General features: G+C 40.8%; 2 protein-coding genes across 4 annotated transcripts in view; both read right to left on the minus strand.

Moving 5' to 3' along the window:
- Positions 1–14,027, minus strand: part of LOC118400091 (metabotropic glutamate receptor 6-like) — a 38,348-nt gene extending 24,321 nt beyond the window's left edge. For both annotated transcript variants that reach the window (XR_004828969.2, XM_035796547.2), the window contains exons 1-2: positions 12,958–14,027; positions 11,189–11,799 (exon numbers count right to left, since the gene is read on the minus strand). Coding sequence is in view for 1 of the 2 variants with exons in the window: in XM_035796547.2 (XP_035652440.1) it covers positions 11,189–11,731 (543 nt within the window). In the remaining variant the exon portion in view is untranslated. The remainder of the gene's footprint in view (positions 1–11,188; positions 11,800–12,957) is intronic.
- A 145-nt stretch (positions 14,028–14,172) lies between these two features.
- On the minus strand, positions 14,173–19,786 carry LOC118400093 (catechol O-methyltransferase B-like). Of its 2 annotated transcripts, none has more exons than XM_035796552.2 (6): positions 19,647–19,786; positions 17,155–17,326; positions 15,803–15,920; positions 15,054–15,247; positions 14,772–14,903; positions 14,173–14,532 (listed from the first exon to the last, which is right to left on the minus strand). In XM_035796552.2, the coding sequence occupies exons 2-6, from the start codon at positions 17,323–17,325 to the stop codon at positions 14,350–14,352; spliced, it is 798 nt and encodes a 265-aa protein (XP_035652445.1). In that variant the 5' UTR covers position 17,326; positions 19,647–19,786; the 3' UTR covers positions 14,173–14,349. The 2 variants fall into 2 exon arrangements, with proteins under 2 accessions (XP_035652445.1, XP_035652444.1); XM_035796551.1 differs by lacking the exon at positions 19,647–19,786 and adding an exon at positions 19,174–19,329.
- Between the last annotated feature and the right edge of the window lie 29 nt (positions 19,787–19,815).

A 19,815-nucleotide genomic window follows, 5' to 3' on the forward strand; every position in this document is an offset into this window, starting at 1 on the left:
GGGGATATACACCGCAGTGACAATAACCGATGAGAATTCTCTTGGGAGATAATACGGATGGCATTTGATTGTGAGGAATTCTAGGTCCAGTAAACAGAACGACTTGAGTTCCTGTACTGTATGTTGTTACAATTACACCATGAGTTGTTAATCATGAAACATACACCCCCACCCCCAATGTTTATTCCTCTCGTCGTGACGCACAAAGAATCCCGGTGGCTGTAACCGATTCCGACAGCATGTCCCCAAAGAGCCATGTTTCCATGAAACAGAGTATGTTACAGTCCCGGATGTCTCTCTGGAAAGCAACCCTAGCCCTAATTCCGTCTACCGTGTTATCAAGAATCTGGACATTAGGGAGTTAGATACTCGGAAGCGGTAGGTGGTGTCTGACCAAGTCTGACCAGAAGGCCGCTCCGTCTACCTCTCCTGCGGTGACGTTGTTTTGGGTCAGCCTCTGGAAACATTTTGAATGCCTTAGGTGGTTTGAACAAAAGATCCGCTTCAGGAAAGTCATATTGCTGGTCGTAGTGCTGGTAAGTTGATGTCGCTCTGATATCCAATAGTTCTTCCCGGCTGTATGTAATAATACTTCAGATTTTCTAGGCTAACAATGCAAGAAATAATAAATAAAAAAACAAAATACTGCATAGTTTCCTAAGGACTTGATGTGAGGTGACCCTCTCTGTCGACGCCATCTTGCTAAGAAGAAGAGATTTGCTTGGTCCAAGAAAAACGAGCAATGGACATTAGACTGGTGGAAATGTGAGATTTTTGATTCCAACCGCTGTGTGATTGTGAGACGCAGAGTAGATGAATGGATGATCTCCGCATGTGTGATTCCCGCCATGAAGCATGGAGGGGGAGGTGTGGTGGTGCTGGAGTGCTTTGCTGGTGACACTGTCAGTGATTTATTTAAAATTCAAGGCCCACTTAACCAGCATGGATCCCACAGCATTCTGCAGTGATACGCCATCCCATCTGGTTTGCTCTTAGTGAGACTACAATTTGTTTTTCAACAGGACAATGACCCAAAACACACCTCCAGGGTGTGTAAGGGCTATTTGACAAATAAGGATAGTGATGGAGTGCGCATCAGATGACCTGGCCTCCAAAATTCCCCGACCTCAACCCAATTGAGATGGTTTGTGATGAGTTAGACCGCAGAGTGAAGGAAAAGTAACCAACGAGTGCAAAGCATATGTGGGAACTCCTTCAAGACTGTTGGAAAAGCATTCCAGGTGAAGCTGGTTGAGAGAATGCCAAGAGTGTGCAAAGTTTTCATCAAGGCAAAGGGTGGCTACTTTGAAGAATCTAAAATTCTTCAAATTCTTCAAAGTACAGTGAGTACAGGAGGGAACTGAGCATGCACCCCTGAGGGGCACCAGTGTTAAGGATCAGCATGGCGGATGTGAATTTACCTACCCTTACCACCTGGATGCAGCCCATCCAGGATCCAGTTGCAGAGGGAGGTGGTTAGTCCCAGGGTCCTTAGCTTAGTGATGAGCTTTGAGGGCACTATGGTGCTGAATGCTGAGCTGTAGTCAATGAATAGCATTCTCACATAGGTGTTCCTTTTGTCCAGGTGTGAAAGGGCAGTGTGGAGTGTGGTGGTGTGCAAATTGGAGTGGGTTTAGGGTTTCTGGGATAATGGTGTTGATTTGAGCCATGCCCAGCCTTTCATAGCACTTCATGGCTACAGATATGAGTGCTACGGGTCGGGAGTCATTTAGACAGGTTACTTTAGTATTCTTGGGCACAGCGACTATGGTGGTCTGCTTGAAACATGTTGGTATTACCGACTCAGACAGGGAAAGGTTGAAAATGTCAGTGAAGACACTTTCCAGTTGGTCAGTGCATGCTCATAGTACACGTCCTGGTAATTCGTCTGGCCCTGCGGCCTTGTGAATGTTGACCTGTTTAAAGGTCTCACTCACATCGGCTGTGGAGAGAGTGATCAGACAGTCGTCCAGAACAGCTGGTGCTCTCATGCAGCGTTACTTGCCTCGAAGAGAGCATAAAAGTAATTTCGCTCGTCTGGTAGGCTCCTGTCACTGGGCAGTGCTTCTGTGCTTCCCTTTGTAGTCTGTAATTGTTTGTAAACCCTGAAACCTCTGACGAGCGTTGGAGCCGGTGTAGTATGACAGTGCCGACTGAGATGGTAGCATAGCGACTAGCTCTTAGAAAACTTTGCAGTATTTTTATTTTTTTTGTACTATTTTTTACATTATTAGCTCAGGAAATGTTTTGTGTCTTTATGTACAGTTGGGAAGAACTATTGGATATTAGAGCGGCGGTAACTCACCAGAACTACCAGCATTATGTCCAGGAATACAACTTCCATGGAGAAGATTCTTTGTTTACTCTCCCCAGAGCAATTTAACTTATTCCAGAGGCCAACCCAAACCATCACTGGCAGTGGAGAGGCACTCAAGGTGGTCTACTGGTACACGCATACCACCCACCGCTTCCGAGTATATTACTCGCCAATGTTCAGTCTTTGGATAACGAAGTTGATGAGCTTAGAGCAAGGATTTCTTCCAGAGAGACATCGGGGCCTGTAACATACTTTGTGTCGGAGTCGGTAAAGCCAGCAGGATTCTCAGTACATTGCTCAGACAGGAATAAATATTTATCCGGGAAGCAGAAGGGTGGAGGGGTGGGTTTCATGATTAACGACTCATGGTGTAATTCTAGGAACATACAGGAACTCAAGTCATTTTGTCCACCCGACCTATAATATCGCACAATTAAATGCCGACCTTATTATCTCCCAAGAGAATTCTCCCCCATCATCGCCACGGCCGTTTACATCGTACCTCAAGCCTTTGATGGCCCTCAAAGAAGTTCACTGGACTTTATGCAAAATGGAACCCACATATCCTGAGGCTCAATTTATTGTAGCAGGGGATTTTAACAAAGAAAATCTGAGGACTAGGCTGCCGAAGCTCTATCAAAATTTTGACTGACTTTCTCGCGCTACTAAGACTCTCGACCATTGCTATTCAAACTTCTGGAATGCTTACAAGGCCCTCCCACTCACTCCCTTTGGAAAATCTGACCACGACTCCATCTTGCTCCTCCCGTTCTATAGACAGTAACTTACAGGAAGTGCCCGTGCTTCGTACTATTCAACACTGGCCTGAACAATCAGAATCCACTCTTCAGGATTGTTTTGATCATGTGGACTGGGATATGTCCAAGGCAGCTTGCGAAAATCATCTAGACGCATACACAGATACGGTGACTGAGTTCATAAGAAAGTGTATATGAGATGTAGTACCCACTGTGACTATTAAAACCTACCCTAACCAGAAACCGTGGATAGATGGTAACATTCATCCGAATCTGAAAGCGCGAACCACCACATTTAACCATGTCAAGGTGACTGGTAATATGGCAGAATATAACAGTATAGTTATTCACTATGCAAGGTAATCAAACAAGCTAAACGTCAGTATAGAGATAAAATGGAGTCGCAATTCAACGACTCAGACACGAGACCTATGAGGCAGGGACTACAGACATTCACGGACTACAAAAGCAAAATCAGCCACATCGCAGAGACCAACGTCTTGCTTCCGGACAGGCTAAACACATTCTTCGCACACTTTGAGGATAACACAGTGCCTCCGACGCGGCCCACTACCAAGGACTGTGGGCTCTCTATTATTGGTAACATTTGAAAGGAAACACTTTCAAGTTTATGGACATGTGAATGGAATGTAGTAGAATATAACACAATCGATCTGGTAAAAGATCAAATAAATAAAAAACCAACCGTTCTTTTGTATTTTTTTTGTATTTCATCTTTGAAATGCAAGAGAAAGGACATAATGTATTATTCCAGCCCAGGTGCAATTTAGATTTTGGCCACTAGATGGCATCAGTGTATGTGCAAAGTTTTAGACTGATCCAATGAACCATTGTATTTATGTTGAACATTTTTAAAGACTGCCCAAATGTGCCTAATTTGATTATTAATAACTTTTCATGTTCAAAATTGTGCACTCTCCTCAAACAATAGCATGGTATTATTTCACTGTAATAGCTACTGTAAATTGGACAGTGCAGTTATATTAACAATACTTTAAGCTTTCTGCCAATATTAGATATGTCTATGTCCTGGGAAATGTTCTTGTTACTTACAACCACATGCTAATCATATTAGCCTACGTTAGCTCAACCGTCCCATAGAAAGGACACCAATCCAGAAGAAGATTTATTAACCCTTGCAAGGCTGCCGGCCCTGACAGTATCCCTAGCCGCGTCATCAGAGCATGAGCAGACCAGCTGGTTTGTGGGTTTACGGGAATATTCAATCTCTCCCTATCCCAATCTGCTGTCCCCACATGCTTCAATATGGCCACCATTGTTCCTGTGCCCAAGAAGGCAAAGGTAAATTAACTTAATGACTATCGCCCCGTAGCACTCACCTCTGTCATCATGAAGTGCTTTGAGAGACTAGTCAAGAATCATATCACCTCTACTTTACCTGCCACCCGAGATTCACTTCAATTTGCTTACTGCCCCAATAGATCCACAGACTATCCAATCTCCGTCACTCTGCACACTGCCCTATCCCACCTGGACAAGAGGAATACCTACGTAAGAATGCTTTTTATTGGCTATAGCTCAGCGTTCAACACCATAGTACCCTCCAAGCTCATCATTAAGAGGCCCTGTGTCTGAACCCCATCCTGTGCAACAGGGTCCTGGAGTTCCTGACGGGCCACCGACAGGTGGTGAAGGTAGGAAACATCACCTCCACTCCACTGATCCTCAACACTGGGGCCCCACAAGGGTGCGTGCTTAGCCCCCTCCTGTACTCCCTGTTCACCCATGACTGCGTGGCCAAGCACGCCTCCATCTCAATCATCAAGTCTGCAGACGACACAGTTGTAGGCTTGATTACCAACAATGACAAGACAGCCTACAGGGAGGAGGTGAGGGCTCTGGGAGTGTGGTGCCAGGAAAACACCCTCTCACTCGATGTCAACAAAACAAAGGAGATGATAGTGGACTTTGGGAAACAGCAGAGGGTGCCCCCCCTATCTATGTCTACGGGACCGCAGTGGAGAAGGTGAAAAGCTTCAGGTTCCTTGGTGTACACATCACTGACAAACTGAAATGGACAACCCACACAGACAGTTGCGAGGTCAGTACAGGTGCATCAAAGCTGTGACCGAGAGACTGAAAAACAGCTTCTATCTCAAGGCCATCAGACTCTTAAACAGCCATCACTAGCACATTAGAGGCTGCTGCCTATAGGCATAGACTAGGAATCACTGGCCACTTTAAGGAATGGAACACTAGTCACTTTAATAATGTTTACATATGTTGCATTACTCATCTCATATGTATATACTGTATTCTATACTATTCTACGATATCTTAGTCACTTAATAATGTTTACACATCTTGCATTACTCATCTCATATGTATACACTGTATTCTATATTATTCTACGATATCTTAGTCACTTAATACCGTTTACATATCTTGCATTACTCATATCATATGTATATACTGCTGTTTTCTATACTATTCTACTATATCTTAGTCTATTCCGCTCTGACATCGCTCATCCATATGTATATAGTCTTAATTCATTCCTACTTAGATTTGTGTGAATTGAGTATATGTTGTGTAATTTGTTAGATATTGCTTTTTTGATATTACTGCACTGTCGGAGCTAGAAGCACAAGCATTTCGCTACACCCACAATAACATCTGCTAATCACGTGTATGTGACCAATAAAATTTGATTTGATGATTCGAACTTAGTCCTGTTGTCATGCCCTGACCTTAGAGAGCCTTTTTATTTCTCTCTTTGGGTAGATCAAGGTGTGATTTGGGTGGGCAATATAGTTTTCTATTTATTTGTTGGCCAGGTATGGTTCCCAATCAGAGGCAGCAGTCTATCGTTGTCTCTGATTGGGAATCATACTTAGGCAGCCTGTTTTCTACCCTATTTTGTTGGATCTTGTTTTAGTACAGTTATTGTCTAGCCTGCAGAACGTTATGTTCATTTATCTTTTTTTTTTTTTGGTGTTCATAAAAATAAAGAAAGATGTACGCTTACCACGCTGCGCCTTGGTCTCATTCCAACAACGGACGTAACAGCTGTATTGACACATTGCCTGTTTAACGGTTCGGCGGAGGGCGTAGCGGGATTTCTTATAAGCTTCCGTGTTAGAGTCCCGCTCCTTGAAAGCGACAGCTCTACCCTTTTAGCTCAGTGCCTGTGATCTATGGCTTCTGGTTGGGGTATGTACGTACAGTCACTGTGGGGACGACATCATCGATCCACTTATTGATGGAGCCAGTGACTGATGTGTTGTGCTCCTCAATGCCATTGGAAGAATCCCGGAACATTTTCTAGTTTGTGCTAGCAAAACAGTCCTGTAGCTTAGCATCTGCTTTATCTGACCCCTTTTTTATTGACACTGAGTCACTGGTGCTTCCTGCTATAATTTTAGCTTGTAAGCAGGAATCAGGAGAATATAATTATGGTCAGATTTGCCAAATGGAGGGCGAGGGAGAGCTTTGTACGCGTCTCTGTGTGTGGAGTAAAGGTGGTCTAGTGTTTTTTTCCTTCAGGTTGCCCATTTAACATGCTGATAGAAATGAGGTAAAACAGATAAAAGTTTCCCTGCATTAAAGTCCCCAGCCACTAGGAACGCTGCCTCTGGATGTGTATTTTCCTGTTTGGTTATAGTGGTATACAGCTCATTGAGTGTGGTCTTATAGTGAAAGCATCGGTCTGTGGTGGTGGTATGTAGACAGCTACGAAAAATACAGATAGTGTGGTCTACAGCTTATCAGGAGATACTCTACCTCAGGCGAGCAAAACCTTGAGACTTCCTTAGATATCGTGCACCAGCTGTTGTTTACAAATATACATAGACCGCACCCATTGTCTTACCAGAGGCTGATGTTCTATCCTGCCAATGCAGTGTGTAACCTACCAGCTGTATGTTAATCATGTCGTTGTTCAGCCATGACTTGGTGAAACATAAAATATTACAGTTTTTTATGACCCGTTGGTAGGATATATGTGCCTTTAGCTCGTCCAATTTAGTATCCAGCGATTGTGCGTTGGCAGTAGTACGGATGGCAAGGGCAGATTAGCCACTCAATCTCTTTCTGCGATATCTTTTCCGTCTCTTTCTCCTGCGAATAACGGGGATGAGGGTCTGTTCGAGTGTCTGGAGTAAATCCCTCTCGTTCGACTCATTCAAAATAAATTATTTGTCCAGTTCAAAGTGAGAAATCGCTGTTCTGATTTCCAGAAGCTCTTTTTGGTCATAGACGGTAGCAGCAACATTATGTACAAAATAAGTTACAAAAAATGTGAAAAAAACGAACAAAATTGCACGTTTGGTTAAGAGCCCATGAAACGGCAGCCATCCTCTCCGGCTCCATCTTACTTGCGCCAATTGTTTACAGATCCTTGCAACATGGGGCCATACATTATCATGATGAAACATGAGGGGATGGCGGCACGACAATGGGTCTCAGGATCTCGTCACAGTATCTCTGTGCATTCAAATTGCCATTGATAAAATGCAATTGTGTTTGTTGTCTGTAGCTTATGCCTGCCCATACCACAACCCAATCCACCACCATGGGGCACTCTGTTCACAACGTTGACATCAGCAAACCTCTCGCCCAAACGACACCACACATTCTGTCAGCCATCTGCCCAGTAACCGGGATTCATCCGAGAAGAACCTACTTCTCCGGGGCATCGAAGGTGAGCATTTGCCCACTGAAGTTGGTTATGATATTGAACTGCAGTCAGGTAAAGACCCTGGTGACAATGACAAGCACGCAGATGAGCTTTCCTGAGACGGTTTCTGACAGTTTGTTGTGCAAACCCACAGTTTCTTCAGCTGTCCAGGTGGCTCGTCTCAGATGATCCCGCAAGTGAAGAAGCTGAATGTGGAGGTCCTGGGCTGGCATAGTTACACGTGGTCTGCTGTTGTGAGACCGGTTGGACGTACTGCCAAATTCTCTAAAATGACTTTGGAGGTGGCTTATGATAGAGAAATGAACATGCAATTATCTGGCAACAGCTATGGTTGACAGTCAGTATGCCAATTGCACGCTCCCTCAAAACTTGAGACATCTGTGGCATTGTGTTGTGTGACAAAATTGCACATAATAGAGTGGCTTTTATTGTCCCCAGCTCAAGGTGCACCTGTGTAATGATCATGCTTCAGCTTCTTGATATGCCATACCTGCCAGGTGGATGGATTATCTTGGTAAAGGAGAAATGCTCACTAACAGGGATGTAAACAAATTTGTGTACAACGTTTTAAAGAAATTGGCTTTGCTTTTTGTGTGTATGAAAAATGTCTGGGTTCTTTTATTTCAGATCATGAAACACGGGACCAACACTTTACATGTTGCATTTATATTTTTGTTCAGTGTATGTGAAAATATGTGAAAATGTTTGCTATTGGACTGAATGTAAATATATACTTTTACATAATCTATACAGCTAAAAACAACAATGGCATTGACATTGAGGTTAAGAACGTGTACTATATCAATTTACCTAATTTTGCTAACCGTTACTCTGGACAAAAACATCAGTATTGTTTAATGCTTTAAATATAAAAACTAAATCCTAAAATTACAGCACAATGAGCAAACTCTGAAATTTCAATTAATCTTAATTAATCACAGCAAATCCTACGATTAACTTGATTGCATGTGAAAATCCATGTGGAACTTCACATGTCCTAAAACCACGTGTCTGACTCATGTGAAAGATATAACAATATATTGTGTTTTTCTTTACGTGTCATTTGTCACTTGTGTCCGAAAGCCACATATTATTTTTTTTCCACAATATTGTTTTAGCACATTTGGTTCTTTGGAAGTTATGGGAACATATGTTTTTGGTTTCACATTGGTTGGGGGAACAAAATCATACGTTTCCTGCAAGCACATTTATTTTTTATTGTGAAACAGCATAATTGAGATTCACACTTATAATCTTCTGGTCTCTATCTGTGGAATTAGACCACTGCACCACCAGAATAGAGCTACCATGCCATGTTTTCTTAAGTGTGCAAAGCTGTTTATTTTAGTTGATTCAAATTAGAGGATAGACAGAGTTTTGTTGATGCTGAGAAAGGAATGTATATGTTTTTATATAACATTCTTAGAACGTTCTCTGAACGTAATTAAAGTTTTATTGTGTTTTTTTATGGATAGTTTTCTTAACGTTCTCTGAACAATTTGAGATCATGACTTTAAAATAGAACAATGAAGAACCCTGTAGGGAACGTTATGCTGAAGTACTGAAATTCCCACAGAAGAACATTATTTCTTAACATTCTTAACACAATGAGTAGATTACTTTAAATAGAATCATGAGGAAAGCTTATGCTGAAGTACTGAAATTCTGAAGTACTGTTGTTTCTTAATGTTTCTTAATGTTCTCAATGTTTTTTCTTAATGTTTTCTAAACTACAGGACCAGTCAAAAGTTTGGACACCCCTACTCATCCAAGTGTTGTTGTTTTTTTTACTATCTTCTACATTGTTGAATAATAGTAAAGACATAAAAACTATGAAATAACACATATGGATTAATGTAGTATCCAAAAAAGTTTTAAACAATTAAAAATATATTTTATATTTGAGATTCTTAAAAGTAGCCACCCTTTGCCATGATGACAGCATTGAGGTGCAGTTAATTGCCGATTTCTGAGGCTGGTAAATCTAATGAACTCTGCAGCAGAGGTAACTCTGGGTCTTCCTTTCCTGTGGCGGTCCTCATGAGTGGCAGTTTTATCATTGCGCTTGATGGTTTTTGCGACTGCAATTGAAGAAACTTTCAAAGTTCTTGAAATTTTCCAGATTGACTGACATTAATGCCTTAAAGCAGGGGTGGGCAATTCCAGTCCTCAAGGGCCTGAATGGTGTCACAGTTTTGCCCCAGACCCAGCTAACACACCTGACTTCAATAATCACCTAATCATGATCATCAGTTTAGAATGCAATTTGATTAATCAGCTGTGGGGGATGGAGAAAAAGTGTGACACCAATCAGGCCCTCGAGAACTGGAGTTGCCAAAGCCTGCATTAAAGTAATGATGGACTGTCGTTTCACTTTGCTTATTTGAGCTGTTCTTGCCATAATACGGACTTGGTCTTTTACCAAATATGTCTATCTTCTGTATACTACCCCTACCTTGTCACAGCACAACTGATTGGTTCAAATGCATGAAGGAAAGAAATTCCACAAATAAACTCTAAACAAGTGACACCTGTTAATTGAAATTCATTACAGGTAGCTGGTTGAGAGAATGCTAAGAGTGTGCAAAGCTGTCTTCAAGGCAAAGGGTGGCTACTTTGAAGAAACTAAAATCTAAAATATATTTTCATTTGTTTAACACTTATTTGGTTACTACATGATTCCTTATGTGTTATTTCATAGTTTTGATGTCCTCACTATTATCCTACAATGTAGAAAATAGTAAAAATAAAGAAAAACCCTTGAATGAGTAGGCGTGTGCAAACTTTTGACTGGTACTGTAAGTCTGTAACCTCTCATATATTTTAAATATTAACTCATGCAAAAATCAGTAGCTGTGCATTGGTAAAATCACTGTGGAAGTCAAGCCCCCCAAAAAAAAAAAAAACATATTACAACTTACATGTTGTGATAATTGCGTTGTTTGCATTAAAGGGATGACACACACTGTCATTGCACTCTGAAAATTCTCAAAGGGAAACGCTGTTGTAATACCTTTCATGGCAGGCCTCTGGAAGAATCACAATACCATAGTAACAATGGTGAACTTTTGACTTTTAAGGCACACCTGTTCATTGAAATGCATTCCAGGTAACTACCTCATGAAGCTGGTTGAGAGTATGCAAAGCTGTCATCAAGGAAAAGAGTGGCTGCTTTGAAAAATTTCAAATATATTTTGATATTCTGTTTAACACTTTTTTGGTTACGACATAGTTTTGATGTCTTCACTACTATTTTACAGTGTAAAAAATAGTACAAATTAAGAAAAACCCTTGAATAAGTAGGTGTGTCCAAACTTTTGACTGGTACTGTATATTAACTCTGATGAAGAAAATGTGTGTGAGGATGAGAATTCAGCATGGGATTATAGTATAGGGAGGGCTAAAAATGCACAGCACAGGAAGGAGTCTCACCGCAAAGAGTCTCAGCACGTTGGCCACCATGATGGACACAGAGCTGCCTGATGCTCCGATTACTCCCACCACCCTCTCTGGTTTGCGAATAATGGGTGGCTCATTGTTGGAGCAACGCACGTCTGAGTTATCCTTCTGGATGAGGGCCTGGACGAAGGTGAGTGACTGCTCCAGAGCGTAGGTGTCTCTGGAGCAGGTGTCCAGGACCATGGCCCCCAGGGTGATGTTAGGAAGGAGGTCAGGGTCACTGTTGATCTGATCCAGCGCATACAGCATGGCCTCCATTCGGTGGATCCCCTTCTCCCTCTTGATCTCCCCACAGGGCACACCGGCTGGCCCACGGGAGTGCACTGGAAACAGGCCACCCAGGGTGATGTCCCCCTTGATCTTGATGGAGTGTGGTTGTGTGCTCTGCTGAGCCCATGCATATGAACTTAGACCCAGAAACAGCATCCACAGTAACCTGAGCAATGTAGTTACATGGCATCCAAACAGTGGACCAAATTGACAGCAGAACTGTGATGTGTGGCACTGTGATATCATGATTCTGGCCACCAAAGGTTCCTGTATCCAGTGTTAAAGTACCAGGCTTCTCCCTCTACATGTGATACCTGTGAACAGTAATGAGGACATGTTGGTCTTTGGTTTAAGTTCAGTTATAGCTTTTGTTACATCAATTTTAGACTAACACTGAGTGAATAAAATAACTGTTAATCATACAAATGGATCTGCAAGCGCTCTTACCATGACATCAGAAATTACTATACAGTATGACTTGGCATCAATGGCATATTACCAAACATTATCATTCAATCGGACAATAAAGGACATGCCACTTCAGTTCTTCACCACAATCTTAAAATGGGAATAAAAATATGTCTGTGGAAGAGAAGATCTACTGCTTCTAGACTTAAACATAGTCACACTCAAACTCCACAGCAAAGAGTCTTCTAAGTAAAGGGTATCTGCATGGTTAGACAAGTAAAACACAGCCAAGAGAGCAGCAAAGAGCATAGTGATAACATCTCATAAATATTGCACAAAAGCTAACATGGACAGATATGTGTTTTATGAATGTTTTTTTATGTTCTGTAATACTATTTATGTTTAAGGAAACATAAGGGAAACATTGGGGTGAGAAATAGAATTAAGGGGCTTGATCAAGATACAAATATGTGTTACGCAAAGATCAAGTCTTATCCTGATTCATTTCATCCTAATATGAAGCTAAGAATATAAATATATACTGAAATATTTATAGCTCCGTTTGACTGCCTATCCAGCTTACTTTCCTTCCAATTTCACTGTGTCATCCAATTAAGTTATGACAGTATTGAAAAATGGCATATGATGTAAAAGATTTGGTTTAAGACAAATCTGACTAAAGATATTGAAATTACAAATATGATGTTCCACCGAGTAAGTTTAATTAAAGTTGTATCTGTTCACGTTTTTTTGCAAAACAGATTTTAATCTTAGTTGTATGATTAGCATCCAACCAAACATTATATTCTATAATTTGATGCAACATATCAATATTGTGCAAACAATGAAAAAACTGCATTGGATACTGGCATGAAGTTTACACAAATGATGCAATGAATTGAAATAGAGATATGCCTCACAGAGATGACATGTTCAATACACAGTATGGGTAGCAAGTTTAACATGTATATGACACATATAATAAAAGAGTCAAATGTGACCTAGGTACTTGAAATCTGAAAAGAGGTTTATGGGTGTAATAAATATAAGAATTGACTGCTTACCTGAACATTCCATTTGGACCAGTCTTGATTTGACCCATCACTCCAACACTCCCAAACAGGTCTATTCCCATATTCAATATGTGATGAGGTTCAGTGCCAGATTCTTCATTGTTTTAGCAAAAAGTAAATCCATTAACATCTCAGACATTATATGTATTTTCTAAAAAATAACTGGAATGGACTCAAATCCTTCAATAACATAACATTTTTTTTAGTTAGCAAAAAAAGATCGAACATTTTGGCTTTCGAGTCTTTAGTGTATAGCATTGTCTGAATCACGGAAAAGTAGAAAAAACACCATATTATGCCACTGAGATTCTACAAATTACTGCCAAATCCCTTTAAAGTTCTCTCCCACTTGCTCTCTGTTTATGTCTCTGCCTCGCTCTCTCTGTTGAACCCTCTTCTCTCTCAGTGCACTAATGGGCACGGATTGAGATTATCATACGCCCGTCTGTGAAGAAATCCCTAGGTGGACTAGCCTTTATATTTGTATGCAGCTGTACTATATGTAGTACCCTCCCCCTTTTATGATGGAACTCCCTCACTTTGCAGGGGAGATTAGAAAGGCAGCGACATGAGAATACATTCTCATACACACCTGTAGAATATCATGTTCTAACTACTGAAACATGTTCAACTAAAACAATAGTGATTCACACAATCACATGGAAATTAAAAAAGATGCATCTGTTTCTCTGCTGTATAGACAAAATCATTTTCTATAGCATCCCCAGGATCAGTCACATTAAATAGTACTGTTAATCCACGGCGTAAATTGATATTTTCGTGATCTGTTCGATACCCATTGGATTTGATCAAATCAACGATTTTGGTGCAACAGACCTTTCTCACATAATATTTAATAACTAAATGGAGACCTGATACAGATTCATAACAAAACATAAATAATTATTTCCAGTTGCTAGATATGGTGTGAGATTTTAGTCTGTTTTCTGCCTGCCTGTAGCTGAAAGAACATACATGCTATGAAGATATGATGGGGCCACTTTGCAAGCTGCTTTTCAGTTGTTTGATTGGAATCTCTAAAAAGGCACACTACTGCCACCTAGTGTATTAGATCCATGTTTGACATCACACTACCGTAATCCGGCAGCGGTAAAACTGACAGCACTAAATGTAACTGTCAAGACCTGACATTTTAACAATTTGCATAGCTAGATAGCATTGTGACAAAGTCAAAACACACAGAAATACTTTTCAAAGACATATTGGTTTACTCTAGATAAATATACAGGGCAAGAAATGCTTAGCACAGTAAGTTACAGTATGTCATAACTCAGATGTAAGGCAGCGCTTAAATTGAAACAAACAAAAAAATACATTACAAAGAGAGTTACAGTGTTTTAAAACAAGAGGTTCAATGTTTGGCTAGTACCCTAAGAACACAGACTTCTCCAAGCCGTCCTCTGCTTTAGTGTACTCCAGGTGGGATCTGTAGTACTGGCTGTTGTAGTGAGGGCTGTTGCGGACATACTCCAGATAGTCAGGGGTTCCTGGACAGATTACATTGTCTGCCAGCAGCACTGTGCCTTTCTGTATGAGACCACACTCCTAGAGAGAGAGGGATATAGGAAGAGATATAGTTGGGGGAATGGGAGAAAGAGAGGGAGATGGGAAGAGACATAGTTAGGGAGATGGGAGATGGGAAGATATATAGTTAGGGGAATGGGAGAAAGAGGGAGAAAAGAGAGAATTGACATGTGTTTTGTTTATTCATATCGGGGTAAGAGTGTAGGACTATCAATGCTTCACTATCATCACAGGATGATCAGACTAGTTATCTTACTTACCTCCAGCAGTTTTGTGTCAGGAAGGTAGCGCTCTTTCCAGTGGTCCAGGAAAACTAAGTCAAACGCCTGGACCCCGAAATGCTCCTTCATCCAAGGGATCCAGTCTCCTGAGGCTCCCTCCACTAGCTGCACCTGGACAACAGTAATGAGATCTCATCTAAGCTTCTGAGTTTACAACTGACCCGTATCTTTTAACATCTACTACCCACCCATATTTACATGAATGTACATCACGTTCATCATCAGATGTAATTATATTCATCTATCCTAATCTCCTTTTACCTTATCTTCCAGTCCTGACCATTTGATGACTTGACGAGCAATGGCAGCATAATCTGGGTTGAACTCCAAGGTAATGACACAGGCTCCAGGGGGTAATAGGCGGGCTATGCGTACTGTTGAGTAGCCACAGTAAGTGCCTAACTCCAAGACAGTGACTGGACTCACTTCATTGACCACCGAGTCCAGAATGGAGCCTGTAATGAAGTCACAATATATAGACACACACACGAAGATGTGGACACAGTCAAGACCAGGCAGACATGTGGCCTGGGGTGGTCTAGAGGTCTAAGAACACATCCTGTATATACGGCTGCAACATGGGTTAATTCAATCTGACTGCTCTTTCAGCTCTCTCCCCTACCTTTCACCTCTATCTATCCAATAAACATACAAAATATTTACTATATACTGTGTTTGTGTATATATATATGTATATATGTGTGTATATATATATATATATATATATATATATATATATATATATATATATATATATATATATATATATATATATATGTGTATATATATATATGTGTATATATTTATATATTATTTAGGTTTTAAATATCAGGCAGACTGATGATAGGGTAAAGATCAATTAAAGACTTTAATTCTCATTTAGCTGGTTATCTGAGGCCACCTGATTATAAAATCTATGCACACATGACTAAGTCGCTTTGGATAAAAGCGTCTGCTAAATGGCATTTGTTATTATTATTAATAACCCATTCAAAGCACACGTAGAGTACCTTTCTCATCCCCCACATTCATGGCCCATTCTCTATGTCTGCAGAAGTGGTCGATGGCTGTGATCACACTCTGGGGGTCTCCTACAGTGGCTTTCGTCTGCACTGCCTTCAGAATACGCTAGATATTTCAGAGGGAAAAATTAAGGATGGTATTGTACCTACGATGATGCCTACATTACATTTAGTATTTACTATTTTATTAGGATCCAAATGAGCTGCTGCCAAGGCAGCTGCTTCTCTTCCTGGCGTCCAAACAAGAATAAAGCGACACATCACAACAAAACAATAGTCTACTCTACATCATAAATAAAACAACACATCACACAATACATTGTGCACTATACACATTTACACTGGTCCACCATAACAAATGTACAATATAACATGTACAACATTACACCAATACAATATCACAAATACAATGTGTGTGTGTGTGTGTGTACGTGCATGCATGCGTGGCAATGGGTGTGTGTGCGTGTCTCTTTACAGTCCACTATTGTCACGCTCTGACCTTAGATATCTCTGTTTTCTTTATATTTTGGTTAGGTCAGGGTGTGACGAGGGTGGGTATGCATGTTTTTGTATTGTTTAGGGTTTTTGTATGTCTAGGGGTTTTGTAGGTCTAGGTAATATTTATGTCTATGGTGGCCTGATATGGTTCCCAATCAGAGGCAGCTGTTTATTGTTGTCTCTGATTGGGGATCATATTTAGGTAGCCGTTTTCCCTTTTGTGTTCGTTGATTCTTGTCTATGTGTCGTTGCCTGTCAGCACACATTTGTATAGCTTCACATGTTGTTTTGTTATTTTGGTTTGTTCAGTGTTCATTCTTATAATGAACACTGAGCAAAAGGTGGCTACTTTGAAGAAACTAAAATCTAAAATATATTTTCATTTGTTCAACACTTTTTTTGGTTACTACATGATTCCTTATGTGTTATTTCATAGTTTTGGTGTCTTCACTATTATTCTAAAATGTGGAAAATAGTATAAATAAAACCGATTGAATGACTAGGTGTATGCAAACTTTTGACTGGTACTGTAGGTCTATAACCTCTCACATAGTTTTAATATTAACTCATGCAAAAATCAGTAGCGGTGCATTGGTAAAATCTCTGTGGAAGCCAAGCCCCCCCCCCATTTAAAAGAATATATATATTACAACTAATATGTTGTGATAATTGCGTTGTTTGCATTAAGAGGATGGCACACACCCTGTCATTTCACTCTGAAAACTCTCAAAGGGAAACGCTGTCGTTATACCTTTCATGACAGGTCTCTGGAAGAACCACAATACTATAGTAACAATGGTGAACACCAAAGACTGAACTATACATCTGTTTAGAGAGCTCACTTGAGGACGTGAAGTCCGGGTCAAGGTGTCCAGTGCACGCTCCACGATGACATCATGCCACAGTAGTGCCAGTCCTCCATGATACTGCACAGCCATGGGGATCACCCAGCGGTAAAGAACAAAGAGGACAGTCGCTCCCATGATCAAACCAGAAAGAAGGCTCAGCAACATCCTAGGACACACAAAGATGACTGTCATAAAAATGAATTCACTGTAATATAAACTATTTCTAATTTAGTTATGAAGACAGAAAAACAGATAAATAACCATAGACACACTGTACCCATTTTAAAAGATTTTGCAATACAGTATGTCCTCTTATAAACAACAAGAAATCTGTGTGATCATAATGAAATGAATACTGATGGAAATCAATGCCCACGTCCATCAGATGTTGTATCTCTCCTTTCGTTCCTCCTTTTGTACTAGGCTAATGAAATGGGTATTTACTATGCAGCTGATGACACTCAAACATGTCCTCCTCTCATTATCATTCAACCACTGTTGTCATATCCACTCATTACTCTCCATCACTCTCACCATCACTCATCAAGGGGAAATGTATTTCATGATTGGCACTTTATATTAATATTTTTAACAAATACATTCATGTGTCCATGTGTTTCAAAATAATACTAACTAAATCACACTGGACTATGAAAAAGTAACAACAAACACAACAAGTGTCTATTCGTGAAGAAAAGTCAACAACCTAGTTGTTACGTTCTGACCATCGTTCGTGTGTGTTTTCCTTGTTTTAGTGTTGGTCAGGACGTGAGCTGGGTGGGCATTCTATGTTGTGTGTCTGGTTTGTCTATTTCTATGTTTGGCCTGATACGGTTCTCAATCAGAGGCAGGTGTTAGTCATTGTCTCTGATTGGGAACCATATTTAGGTAGCCTGTTTTGTGTTGGGTTTTGTGGGTGATTGTTTCTGTCTCTGTGTTTGCACCAGATAGGACTGTTTAGGTTTTCACTTTTCTTGTTTTGTTTAGTCTGTTCATGTATAGTGTCTTTATAAATTAAACATGAATAACCACCACGCTGCATTTTGGTCCGCCTCTCTTTCACCAGAAGAAAACCCTTACACTAGTGCTCATATTGAAAATCAAAAACAGCTCTGAAACATGGTGGTTGAGTTGAGAAAAGTGCAAAAAGGGATAAGAACAAAGCCTAAATCCACTACAAAACAAATGATTTGCACGTATGGAGGCGGGGGGTGGGAGGGTGGACTCTTGAACCTTTCATAGAGAATGCAACTCATGTCTATAAGCCCAGGAGAGGCTGAGCGGAGGTAATGCCTCGAGGTGGGCTTTGCGTTGCATAGCAACGGGCAGAACAGGTCAAGCTGTGAGACAAAACCCATGGCACTTGGGCTGAGACCATCTTTACTTAGCCTTTCTGACATGTACGTGTACTGTAGCTACACACATAAAAGCTTCTGGAAATGTAGTCAGGCGCTTTGAGAGAGTGCCTTCATTAGATGGCAAATATACAGCAAATTGTTTGATGAAGCGGATTAACTGTACCATATTCCAGTGGGCCTTGCACCCTCAAGGTGCTTGAGATGTATAAAATGTATAAAGACAAAATAAAACGTATAAAGACAAAATATTAACATCCGCTTACACTAAATAATTATAAACTGCAGTGTACAGAGAGAGAGCTCAATAAAACAACTCTGATCGTTCCAGGACATCATGAGGTGAAGAGGGGCATGCGAATCAGATGATAGAAAACACATGCCACATATATTTAACCCAATCCCCTCTGATGTAATTATGGAATCTAAACAGTTCCAATGAAATCGACACAATTCAGTCAGTCAAACATCAGAATGCTCCGCAACATCTTAAGCTTTTTAAAAAGGGAGAAGACAATTTACTGCACTGTTATCATGAAACCACAGTTGAAACCAACAATGTAAGCATGTAAAAAGTAGAAGCTATTTCCTATACTATTTCAGCATGCAAAGGTAGATTAAAGACATGTCAATGGCATAATAACATGGCTATACTTACATCTGAAGCTTGTCAGTCTCCAATCAGGATGGAGATATTCTTCCTTTTCTTCACTTACACTTCTCCTTCTTGATGCCACCTCTCTCGCCATAAAACTGTTCCACACCTTCCAGCACAGTTCGTCTCACACACCAGCGCACGCACATTTTCACGAGACTAAACCCTCCCTACTTGCCAACCCTCCCCCTCACTTTCCGCTGCTGAATAATTAGCTAACCCTTAGTGTGAACAGAGAGGAATCCCACTGGGCACGGACGTCAATTTAACATCTGGTCCACGTTGGATCGACATAGCTTTGTTGAAATGTGGAAACAACGTTGAATCGACCAGTGCGTGCCCAGTGGGATGTGGAGGTCTCACTAGAGAAAGCCCACTTTCAGTCATCAACACACTCACAGCCCACCTCACGCATAAGTTGGATCAGAAGGGACAACACAGAAGGAAGCAACGAAAAGAGAGGAGGTATGGCTTACCTTGCATGGACTGGGTGACCGGGTTGCAGTTTTGAACCCTACTCATCAGTATCCTAATCCCCTTTGAAGCCACTCCTCCTCTGTCATTCCACGAGATCTCATCACAGGAGTCAGGTGAATCAGAGTATTATGAATTCATGCATTAATTGGCTAAATTAACACAACGTCT

This window comes from Oncorhynchus keta, chromosome 21 (assembly GCF_023373465.1).
Source record: "Oncorhynchus keta strain PuntledgeMale-10-30-2019 chromosome 21, Oket_V2, whole genome shotgun sequence".
Classification (NCBI taxonomy): Eukaryota; Metazoa; Chordata; class Actinopteri; order Salmoniformes; family Salmonidae; genus Oncorhynchus; species Oncorhynchus keta.

Bases quoted from the DNA above. Each gene is read 5' to 3' on its own strand.
- LOC118400093 (XM_035796551.1), bottom strand. The intron at 15,248-15,802 runs GTACTCTACGTG...ACTTCATTACAG, and splicing joins GAATGTGGGGGATGAGAAAG to GCTCCATTCTGGACTCGGTG. The intron at 14,904-15,053 runs GTAAAAGGAGAT...ACTGTTGTCCAG, and splicing joins GGTCAGGACTGGAAGATAAG to GTGCAGCTAGTGGAGGGAGC.